Source organism: Homarus americanus, unplaced genomic scaffold, assembly GCF_018991925.1.
Source record: "Homarus americanus isolate GMGI-L3 unplaced genomic scaffold, GMGI_Hamer_2.0 scaffold45562, whole genome shotgun sequence".
Taxonomy (NCBI): domain Eukaryota; kingdom Metazoa; phylum Arthropoda; class Malacostraca; order Decapoda; family Nephropidae; genus Homarus; species Homarus americanus.
The window spans coordinates 129,021-142,058 of NW_024744839.1; the positions used below are offsets into that span (position 1 = coordinate 129,021).

At 38.9% G+C, this 13,038-nt stretch overlaps 1 protein-coding gene across 2 annotated transcripts in view; it reads right to left on the minus strand.

Moving 5' to 3' along the window:
* The window catches only part of LOC121878235 (hydroxysteroid dehydrogenase-like protein 2), a 52,091-nt gene that overhangs the window by 19,674 nt on the left and 19,379 nt on the right, over nt 1-13,038 (minus strand). For both annotated transcript variants that reach the window (XM_042384328.1, XM_042384329.1), the window contains exons 3-5: nt 10,883-11,096; nt 9,776-9,981; nt 6,073-6,270 (exon numbers count right to left, since the gene is read on the minus strand). In XM_042384328.1, the coding sequence (XP_042240262.1) occupies nt 6,073-6,270; nt 9,776-9,981; nt 10,883-11,096 (618 nt within the window). The remainder of the gene's footprint in view (nt 1-6,072; nt 6,271-9,775; nt 9,982-10,882; nt 11,097-13,038) is intronic.

Consider the following 13,038-nt stretch of genomic DNA (forward strand, 5'->3'; position numbering starts at 1 on the left):
CTCCCTAAATGCCACACAACGTAAACACCTAGGAAAAGTGCAAAAGAGGGCATGCAAGATTATTCTCTCCCCTTCCTACTCCACATATCAAGAAGCGCTCAACACACTGACCCTTTCGACTCTCACTGACCATCACCACGACCTCATCTGCAAATTTGGTAAGAAGCTTCTACACCATCCTCGACACCGGCTCCTACTACCACCTGAGATCCCTTGTCCGAGAATTGCTGTTCGACACCACAACCGCATCCAGCCCATACGTGCACGAACTGATCGCTATAAGAACAGCCCAGTCCTAACCATTGTAAAAATTATCAATAACTTGTAATAAATCAGTGTATTCACTCCCAGTAAACACTGCTCCTTACACTGTCACTATGTTGAAATGAACTGTAGTTTGAGCTTTTCCCCATCTAGTTATTATATGTCTTATTTGTGTCACTTATGTTACTTGTATATTATTTGTAATTCGTAACCCATTCCCCAATTATGTAATTGTATATTTTGCCTTTCTGGCTGCCAAGCTCTTTCAATAAAACCGTTAATTACATACATATCACACACACACACACACACACAAACACACACACACACACACACACACACACACACACACACACACACACACACACACACACACACCGGTGGGTCAAGACGCATTCTGGTGCTCCTCTCGAGCAGCCAGGTCAACTGTTGTTGGCCTATACCAACTCCCTCCCCTGAACCCTCCTCCCACCGGAATATCAACAGTTCACGCTTAGAAGGCTACTATTTCATTTAGGAAAGGAATGGAACCAGTGTTAAACAGAGGTGAACAGTGGTGAACAGTGCTTAAGTCGGTGAGAACAACTCAACAGTAACAGTGGTACCCAAGTTGACCTTCACACAGTGAAGTTCCAGGTACCCAGTGATAACGGCCCGACCCTACAACCAGCGAAGTGTTAATCCGTCTACGATAGGAAGGCCTGGGACCACACCTCACTCATAGAACACCGTCTGTGAGGGAACTACTACACCACGTGAGGCCCCTCATAACACCATCTTTGAGGGAATTACTACACCACGTGAGGCCCCTCATAATACCATCTGTGAGGGAATTACTACACCACGTGAGGCCCCTCATAACACCATCTGTGAGGGAATTACTACACCACGTGAGGCCCCTCATAACACCATCTGTGAGGGAATTACTACACCACGTGAGGCCCCTCATAACACCAGCTGTGAGGGAATTACTACACCACGTGAGGCCCGCATAACACCATCTGTGAGGGAATTACTACACCACGTGAGGCCCCTCACAACACCATCTGTGAGGGAACTACTACACCACGTGAGGTCCCTCCTAACACCATCTGGGAGGGAGTTACTACACTACGTGTTTGCTGTTGAACACCTACATTAATCTGTTTGTTCACTGTATGTTCCTTCACCTTTCTCTAATGAAGGCTTTTGTTAAACCACCAATGTATGTAATAAGTCATTTATGTCCAATGTATATTTTCAGCCTTCGGGCTGCAGAACTTTTTCAATAAACCGTTAATTATTATTATTATTATTATTATTATTATTATTATTAAAACACACACACACATAAAACACACACACACACACACACACACACACACACACACACACACACACACACACACACACACACAAACACACACACACACAAAACACACACAAACACAAACACACACACACACACACACACACACACACACACACACAAAACACACACAAAACACACACACAAAACACACACAAAAACACACACACAAAAAAAAACACACACACAAAACACACACACAAAACACACACACAAAACACACACACAAAACACACACACAAAACACACACACAAAACACAAACAAAAAACACAAACAAAAAACACACGAATAAAAACAAAAACACACAAACAAAAACACACAAACAAAAATATACACACAAAAACACACACAAAAACACACACACAACACAAAAAACACACAAAATACAAAAACATACACACACACACAAAACACGGGAATTACGACAACAAGCATCCAGTTAGGGTCTTGTAGTGTGACTGCATTGAGGCAAATTAAAAGATCAGTTGTTGAGGAGCTTATTGCTTAGCAATACTGGTGCATGGTACCACTCCTTTCCACTCCATCTCACTAATCACCCACACCTTTTTGCTTTCTCACTCCATATTTTAAAATGCTATGTAATGTTGAAGGGGTACAATCTTTTGTTAGTTATACTTATAACAATCTCCCTAAAAATACTTTAGCTTTCATATTTACTAAAGACATCTTCAGGTCATGAGACCCACTAATCTCCTACCCAAGAAAGGGTGACCTGACATTCCATCAGGTCAGTAATACGAGACCACTAATCCCCCACCCTACCTCCACCTGATAGTAGGTCAGGTCAGATCACGTCCCCCCCCAAAAATACTTTAACTTTCGTCTTTATTCAAGACATTTGCAGATAATGAACGCTTTTACAGTTCTGAGTAAACACATGAAATACACTCTGCCACGTTCGTAGAGTGATACGGTATACAGTCAACCCTCACTTTACGCGGTTAATGTAACCCACAGGGTGCCGCGGAAAGTGAGGAACGCGTAAAGTGAATAACATAACATATGGGATTAATTGAAATAGAGTCCGGGCCGACCCCCAAACTTCACTTTTTGACGACACACAACTATGTTGTAGTAAAAATATTATCTTAACTTTATGATGGTATGCACAAACAATTAATAATTATGAGAAATATCAATAATATTAGGTTTTCTAACACTTACATTAGTAGAAAAGATGGCTGGGCACACGGGAATGGGCGGTTGGTTCCGAGGCAGAGGGCAGATTATTGGCCCCCACCTGTATCACTTGTATCAATTGTATCACTATCCACCATAGAGGCTTGCAGGGCCTTTTTGTCAAACCCCTCAAAGTCTATACAAGTCCTTATCTTCACTATAATTATCACTATCACTGACTTGGGCCGGCTGTGGTGGGTGGCGGTGAAGAACTCGGTAATGTTTTGATGACTGGGCGACCTTGTGCGCACCATGCTCGCGCAGCTTACACAACATGGCGGATGGCGGGAGAGATGGCGGCAGGTTTGAATCCAAAAATGGCGCGGCTCTCCAGCCGCTCTACGCGTAAAGGGGTACACGCACCGCGGAATGTGAGCATTCCTGTTTCAGCAGGGTACCGCGTAAACATGGAAACGCGGAATGTGGGACAGCGTAAAGCGAGGGTTGACTGTATATAATTTGCAATAAAAGTTTAAAGTCCTGCTATAATAGTAGAGATAAGTTAATTTCTCTAGAAACAGGGTCGCCATTTGCAATGACGTCACCACTCACCCTGCAGACGGCACTTTTTATCAAACTCACAGCTGCAGTCGTAGGTGTACAAAGGATGGCCACTTTAGACCCCAAATGACATGTTCAGGTAAGTTTTAAGGGTGTTTTTTTATGATCCAAGTCATGGACATTTCCTAAGAGAAGAAATGTGCCGTGAAGAGCTGCTTCAAACATAGGTTAGATGGATATATGAGCGAAAGGGGTTGGATGTAAATGAGACTGCTCAGTATGGGCCAATAGGCCCGCTGCAGTTTCCTCCATTCTTATGGACATAAAAAACTTCCATGTTCACACCAGCTCAGCTGTCATGTTTTCTTACCTGGTACACTTTCTCTTCTTTTTTTTTCAGTGCATGTACAGAGTACGTATATCAGTTCTAGATGGAGATACGAGTTAATTTAGAAGTAATGACATTGTCTGGACTTTGTTTGGAGAATGCCTGATGCTAGTTAACATGACAACATGGTGATTTTATTGTTTTGATAATTCACTAATGAACCACTGGGATATATCATTATTTATATTAATTAATGGGTAAAATTTTACTTTAACTACCATAAGTATTTAAATGCTTAGATTCGAGATTGGCTATATTGGGTAAATTTTAAGTTTTGGTCATCCCTGTACTAAGACATGCAGAATGTTTTTTTGTCTGATGATTCGTGATGTGTTATGAACGATTTAGACCTTCATTTTTATCGGAAATCACAAGTTTTGAGTTACTAACCCCCCCCACCCGATGTATGTTAAGCTAACCTTATAACTAATCATACAATAACCTAACCTAAGACCTGTATTTTCTTATGCGATCAAAAAATGTTTCACGACAGAAATCCCGTAGAGATAATTTGTGTTATTGCTTAAAGTATTTAATCCTATACTTAGAATTTTAAGGTTCCCCAGATGACCAAAACCAAAATAATACCAATATTGTTTGGAATGTTTATACTGTACTATGAAATTTGTAGTAGTGTAAGCTAATATCCATTGAATTAGCTAATGTGTGCTTAGTAATATTTATATAATCAAAATAGTATAACTATGTTGAACAGTAAAACACAATTAATTATAATCAATACATAATTATTTAATAATATTTATTTACAGACCCGATCAGCAGAGAAGGTTGGTCAACTACTTCCAGGGTTCATCAAGGCAGATGAAAGAAATTTACCCAAAGTAGATGTCTTTATGATTGTAGAGTAATATCAAGAACTCCGCCATCCAGCTATGAAGCACGTTAAATTACATCTGTCATCTGATCATCTCAAACCCATCCCCTGGCCATGGTCGTCCCTAGTCCTTCCACAACATTAAATACAGACATCAGTGACGAAAACTTACATTTTCCAGACATGAAATAGAGAACAGTGATGAAAACTTTCATGTTGGAGTTATCGGTCTTTTGCATCATTTTGGCACCCAACCAGTAAATACACACGATGAATACTTGAGCAGTAATTTATTTTAACCTAAAAATAAGGATATGCCTATGTATATCAACATTGTATATGGCCACAAGTCCCGTATTTCTGCTGGTAACAACACATACACCACAGCTGGCTGCCTCCCGCAGGGCGGCTCGACGCTACCAGTGACATCACAACCAGTCACAGAGCTTTTCTCAGTCACGTGACTTTTAAGCAACTTTAACCCTTATTTTTGAGACTTTTTGGCCCAACTTATTTAAAAAAATATCATTATCATAGTAAATTTAAGTGTTTTCTTTACCCATTGACCTGCCATCTTACGAAAAAATTCCAACCGTCAACTCGTCCATTCTCTCGATGTTCAACCTCGGAAAATTTGTTCCTAAAGTCGGAAATTTTTGGAAAATTCCAGCTTTGAATGATTTTCGGGGCAAATTTCAATTCCGGCTATCAAAGAGTTCTGGGTTTGAGGGATTCCGGCTAACGGAGATATTACTGTAGTTATGTGCTGTACATTGATCATATTATTCAAATTGTGTGTCCTGATGTATCAGCAGTTGTTACATGTAAGATGTATTCAACAGGTTTTGGACAAATTATATTCGTTGTTTCAACGTAGAGGGTGTTATTATCCTGTACAGCCACAATCGCTCCGATGAGCGGTTACAGTAATTATTCCAATAAACCAGGAAATTTAACTTTTCCTTTAGTTTTATGACTGCATGATATTGTATTTGTATGTATGCATGCATGCATGCTCTACATATATGTACAGTATATATATTAGTGGATACGGTAATGCAGATGGCCTAAAGAGGGCCTGCATCCCCTAGGGTCAGCTCTGTCAATAGTCCACAACTTTAAACCTATTTTCCCATAAACTTCCATTATATAAATGAAGATGTGTTCCTATGGAAAAAAAAATCTCCCCCAAAACAAGCTAAAATAAAACCTTTTTTTTTTTGGTGCACATGTAATTGAAAAAGGTCTGGTTGTGTGAAATGACAAAGATAAACCACATGTGGGACTTTCATATGGATTTACAGTATAACCCAAATGACAAGTTTTAAAAATATTAGGAAAACAAAAGAGTTTGTAATCAATTCCAAGTTAAGTGTGGACATCCTTTTACTAACATCTTGTAATCTGATGAATCTTTATTCACTTCTATTTAAAATAAATATAAAATCTTGGCAGACACCTACATGCTGGCAATCTGCTTTGAAAACATGAAAATTCCTACAATATATACACTAGTTATAGAAGCACTACTTACTTGGATCAACAGCATATGAGTCTAAATCTGTGACTCCCTCAGCTTTTAAGACGTCATCATCCACAGCAAATTTTCCAGTGTATGATTTGGAGTCCTTGCACAGCATGACATAAGCAGCATCAGCCATAATTTCTGGCTTTCTGCACTGTTTATCAATGCCACTACCACCTAACATTTCCATGGCTGCTGTGATGATTGCTGAAATACAGTACTGTATATAAAAATGGTGTGAAAATATATGAGTTATTGTTTGGGATTGTGTTACTTGTACATGAAAGATGATCATTAATTTATATAAGAAAATGAATTGGTGGAGAACCTAGAGAAGCATTAAAACTGACAGACAGATAGAGAGAAGACTTTAGAGAGAAGAAAAATAACAATTAAAGGGACTAAAAAAAAAAAAGGTCACCAGATCAAATTTTCAAGTGAGGTTCATTGTTAAAGTGTCAAGAGCTTTATAGGTGTCAAGAGCCACTGCATGGGTTTCACCATTTTTGTCTATTGACTGGTTGATTGAAAGTACAGTATAAGAAAGAAGATGAGCAACAAAGTGCCCCCTGCAGAAGCTACACTGCCATTCACCGAGTTAATTATTATTTTGAAGGTGATCGAGAACATGATATTTATTACCATTTAAAAGATCTTAGGTCTTGTTAAGGTGCTGGAAATTTAGCAATTTATCTGGTGGATTGGATTTATCACCTTTCTTTGGAGATGAATAAGTGATGACACCTTTCCATAAAGAGGGACAGACTGAAATATGAACTGTTTGGACAAAATGGAAAAAACCTATGAGGAACTTCGGGAATGTGGGGCAATAGTTTCCAAACCTGGAACATTAGTGGTTTTTATTATGTCCACAATTTTTTTCTTCAAATTTTTATGTTCAAAGTTTCATGCCCTTTCAGATCCAGCAGAGGATCATCTGCCCCTCCTCCTGCAGGGTTAAATAAGAGGCAGAAATAGCTTGCCTCCAGATAATTTGAGAGGAGGAATGGACAAGTGGTTGCTGAAGTTAGAGGTCAAACCATTACTAGAGGACCAAAATAGTGTGCTATTGTTTGGGTTGTTCAGCATATTGGATGATACTTTAAGCAGAGTTTGATTTGGGTAACTTAATTGTTTTAGCACAATCTATTACATGATTGCAGTTAATGAGTGCTTGTTCAAATGGACTGGAATTGTATAGGTTTTTTCTTATTAGCTACAGCTGAAATGTAGCAACAACTGAACCATTTGGGGAGTCGAAACATTTTATATTATGTATGAATTCCTCCATCAGGGTCTGGGTGATGTGTTCAGCAGTAAAACAGAATTATCAGAGAAAATAATTCCAAGGAACAGAGAAATATGACTCCAGTGTCTGTCCTAGCCTGTAAAATCACACTTTTCTCTCTGACTACTACATCCATGAAATAATGAAAAACTATGGAAACAATACCAAAGTATCCCTTTGGTAGTGTACAGGTACTCCTCAACTTACGACCACCCGGACATAAGACTGCTGCAGTAAAAGTGAGAGTTTTCGTGGTGCTGATAAGAAAAAGACACACCCATTTTAGATTTTCTATGTATTATTTTCGCATTTTCGACTTACGACCAATTCGACTTATGACCTGGTTGTCGGTCCCTAACCCAGTCATAAGTCGAGGACTGACTGTATTTTGTTCTGGCTAACACCATGGTTAATGTAATCTTTCTGTCATTAAAAACCAGAATTCAACAAATTATTATATACTGTGTGACATCCCCATTAGCCAGAATAACTGGTGCAGAACTCTTTCGGGAATGAGAGATTTCTGGGTATGGAGACGGATTTCTCCTCCCTGGAAAAAATCACACACCCTCAGAATTTTTCATGGTGCTAGGGAAAGTTTTCCTCGAGTCTACATTATGCATCACACACGGACAGACAGATCTTTATTTATTTACACTTTAAAAATGTCTAGTAAGCTGTTGCTGAAGGATCCTGCACCTGTGAAGGCCAAGGCACTCAGGAAAACCTTGTCTCTAGAGATGAAGCTTGACATTGTGAAGTGGCCAGGCTTGTTCTTAATGATGTGGCGAGCGTTATTTAATTGATTTTTAGTTATTTTATTAGTATAGGATTCTTTTTTCTGTAATACTGTACAATACATGTGGGCGTCAGACTGGCTGGGAACGTATCCCATTGAACCCCATGTTAAAATGATCCCGATTTACGATATTTCAATTTGCGATGGGGTTTTTAGGAATGTAACTCCATTTTAAATCAGGGGATATCTGTACTGTACACAGGTATATTGTACTTGCCAGAGGATGCTGTCGTCTTGAACTTGTGATATAGGCAGGCTAAATGGTGATATGATGATAAAGGATGACTTGCCTTAAAGTGCCTTTGTCCTGTACCAACTACTGTAGCAGGTGTTGCTAACTGTCACTCTCCTCTTCTTCTATGAAGGAGGAATTGTACATGCACTATATAATGTACATACACCCTCTACACACTAGCATACACTGTCCACTCTGCTATGTACAGTACTATCACCCTTACTAAATGTACAGCACATAATTGTAATAACTTTTTATGTATTAACACTGCTTGAATGGTATTCTTGGGTGATTATATGCTGGTAAAGTAATGTACAATACAGTACTTCACAACACAGATCATATGCAAAAACAGCAGTGAGTGAGCAAACAAACTTGAACAATGGCAGCTAACAATAAACTAAGAATGTTATGATACAAGAGTTTGAGGAGATAGGCTGTGATACACATCAATAGTAGCCAATTGTAGCTCACGAGCACTCTGAGCCTACCCACCCATGCTACCGGAACGTTTCCTCATGTTGTAAACATGATGCAGAATTTCATTCCCATGCCCAGAACAGAGATTTTCTCGGAATTTCCTCAGAATTTTCCCGAAATGCAAGTGATTCCATCCTCGGAAACTAGTTCCCATGCCCGAAATGGAGATTTTTCCTGGAATTTTTCAGAAACCACAATTTTTTCCCCCGGTTATTGGAGAGTTCTATGGATCGAAGATTCTGGCTAACGGGGATATTAATATTTTTATACCAAACACTCATTATTTCCCTCACTGTTTTTCAATAAAGTTTAATTAAACTTATGCTTTTCCAGATCAATACAGTACAGTATAGATAACACAAAGATTCTTCATTTTCTCCAGACATTTTTCAATTATACATCTTACCACACATCCTCTTCCCTTCATAACACACACTGTTCTTCTCCTAACATACACTTGAATGAACCACAATTCACTCAAGGAGGACCCTATCATACACCTTAAATGTGCTTAAACCAATTCATTTATAATTTTTACAATCACTCTTATCATCTTTCCCTGTGAACAGGGGACTATACTCATTATTATCGTGCCCACTGTACAATCATCACCCATTTTCTTGCTTTTCACCCCCCCCTTTTCAACATTCCTACAGTGACGCCATCCCGGCCTGGTGTCTTACTCCTATTAAAGCTTGCTTGGTAGTCAGTTTCACCTCTTCAACACTTACCCTATTTTCTTTTAGTCTTTAAACTCTTCAATTCTCTCCAAAACACATAGGCTAACTCTGCCCCCTTTTCAGCCATTACATTTAGGACTTGTAAAAAATATTCACTCCATTCCTGCATTACTTTGAAGCTTAAACATCAATGACCAGAAGAGCATCAAATAACTATAAGAAAATCTTACCAGTACGTGGCCATAGTGCATTACATGCAATGCCATTATCTCTGAATTCTTCAGCCATGCCTAGCACACACATAGACATTCCATACTTGGCCATGGTGTAAGCAACATGGTTCTGGAACCAGCGTGGCCTCATGTTGAGAGGAGGAGATATATTCAAGATGTGTGGGTTTGGACTCTTTAACAAGTGTGGAATGCATGACTTGGATCTGCAAGAAGATACAAAGTTTAAATTACACAATAAACTACACACTTCTAATATTTAAAAGACATTTACAAACAATATCTAAGGAAAAGAACTGATATATGAGGCACTCCAGCCTAGACCATGAAGAGCAACAAACAGGTTGAGAAGTGTTTCTTATATGTTTATACTTATTTCAAAATTGCTAACCATTAAATGTGCTTCCAGTTTTTGTTTTGTTTTACATTTGTCACTTCTCTATTTCTCTATTTCTCACCTCGAGTGCCTCCTGTCGTATGAAAAGTCTGTGAAGAGGATTTATGATACTGAACCTTAAGTGGTAAGATGAGGAAGGAGGATCATGAAGGAAATGGATTGTGTCAATAACTGAAGCATCAATGTCTTGGATTACATCACTGGGGCAAGATAAGAACAAGAACAGAAAACTTGCTCTGTAGAGAAAATTGTTGTCAAAATGGATTGTATAGATAAGTGATGAACCTCCTGCTGACACATTTAACTAAAATTGTGGGTATATGAACTTACATACAAAATCCTGTGAAGGTTGGTGAACTTGTACAGAAGTTGGTAATTGTGAAACTTGTTTCATGAAATGTATTTTGTTATGCCATGAGGTTACAAACACATAAAAAGAAAAGAAGCTATAAGGTAACCTGTCACCCATTATTTATCACCCTGCAATACTAAGTCTGAATAAACAGACTAGAGACAAAATTGTAAGTCTTAAATAACCTCCATCACTGATAAAGTAACTGACATAGTAATGAATGGGTCTCAGAACTTCACGATTATTAAGTACTGTACCCTGTATTAACTTAAAAAGAAAAATAATAACCAATACATGATGTATACAGTATCTAGAATCTAGAGACTGTACAGTGATAACAAATGTATGCATCTCTTACACAAGGTAGGTTCCTCTGGTATTAATGTGATGCATGAGATCATATTTTTTCATGGAAGTCTCCTGGGTTCCTGTGAGGGAGATGGCGCTGGCATTGTTCACAACAACATCGATGCCACCAAACTGCTGTATGGCATTATCTATGGCCTGCTGCACAGATCCCTCATCCCGCACGTCCACTACACATGGGAGGGCTTGTCCTCCTGCCAATTCAACTGTAGTGGATAAATACTTGCATTTACACTGTCCATTTATTTGCTTTTTCATGTAAACAAAACTTTAGAGACATATGAGGGTAAAGTGAATACCCTGTACTGTATACAAAAGCAAAGTACATGTATTAAGAATTCCCATTGAAAGTAAACTCCTAAAGCAGCACCTGGGATCAGCTGTCTGAGAGAGCAACCTGTGTCACTTCTTGTGAGTGTGACCCCTAGACTAGAGATTCCTTCTAGTAGCCCTCTTAAGACTATCTTCCAATAAAACTGATGCATCAACTTACTGTATTACAATCAGGAATATAATGCATCCCCCTTCTCTTACCTTCCCATGTTTATTTCATGTGAAAACATATAAAACTACCTTCTGTCAATCACTCTACATGCCATAAGGCCACTGTTGCATGCTGGTATGACCTGATGAGGCTGGTAAGATGTCTTATAACAGTTTCAAAATAATCTCAGATCTGACAAAAAACACTGTACATGTACTGAACTAATATGATAACATAGTCTGAGAGAAAAAATTATTTCCTAAACAAGAACCAGCTCCAGTCAACACCTCTGTACTGGTTTCCATCCCAAAGAACATAAAGCATCACTGGCTTCTTCAGATAACTATTCATTACTGAAGATCCATTGTGTCAGACACTGATAAAACTTTTGGGGGGTTATGTACTTCTTCACTTTCACACACATGAACTTAAATGTCCAAATTTCAGTTTGCTCATAAGACTGGCTACTGTCACTGTGCACTAGGCTGCTGTCACTGTGCACTAGGCTACTGTCACTGTGCACTTGGATACTCTGTCACTGTGCACTAGGCTACTGTCACTGTGCACTTGACTACTCTGTCACTGAGCACTAGGCTACTGTCACTATGCACTTGGCTACTGTCTCTGTGCACTTGGCAACTCTGTTACTGTGCATTAAGCTACTGTCACTGTGCACTTGGCTTCTCTATTACTGTGCACTAGGCTACTGTCACTGTGCACTTGGCTACTGCCACTATGCACTTGGCTACTGTCTCTGCACTTGGCTACTGTTACGGTTCACTTGGTTACTCTGTCGTTGCGCACTTGACTCTGTCACTGTGCACTGTCTTACTTACATAAACTATGCAGAATAACAGGTACATATTGAATGCGAGTTCTGTTCTAATATCCTTTCCTCTTGATGCATCAAAAGTGTCAAAGTAGAACACACAAAAACATTTTTTTTACTTGCTAAAACAGAGGTACGTACATGTACTGTATTTGACATTCTATTACCAGTTATCTTATTGCATTATACAAATTCAATAACATAGCAGTAAAATACAATAACACAGTCAAACATCTTATCCTTCTCAGTGTTCATCCCATGGAGACTGTTTTGGAGGCCAGGAGCTGTTGATGGTGGGGAGCATAGCAAGAATCCGAGAGGATCAAAGAATGGACCGCTCTGTATGGTTGCAGTGTTTTAATACACACATGAACCTCTTAATATTCCCACAGTTTCAACATGATGTACCTAATCTTCAAAGCAACAGCTCGACCAGAAATCTGAATCATGATTTATACCAGGTTCCGTGAACAGTGAGTTGATCAACAAAACCAAACATTGTCTGTCTCGGCAGTCTTTCATGCCATTAAAATTATCAAAACCCTATAGTAATGACAAGGTTTGCCAGGACCCTTAATAATTGGTAGGAAGTAAATAGAGGTGATAATTAATATTATAGTTATTATATACAGCTCCTCCCTGACTTACTACGGGGTTAGGGACCCAAGTCCAGGTCGTAAGTCAAAATGGTCGTTAGTCGAAAATGCTTAAATAATACCTCTGTACATAGAAAATCTAAAATGGGTGTCTCTTTTTCTTCTCAGCACCACAAAACTCTCACTTTTAAGCTTGCCAGTCATTTTAAAGCGAATTACAAACGAAAATTTTCTCTGTG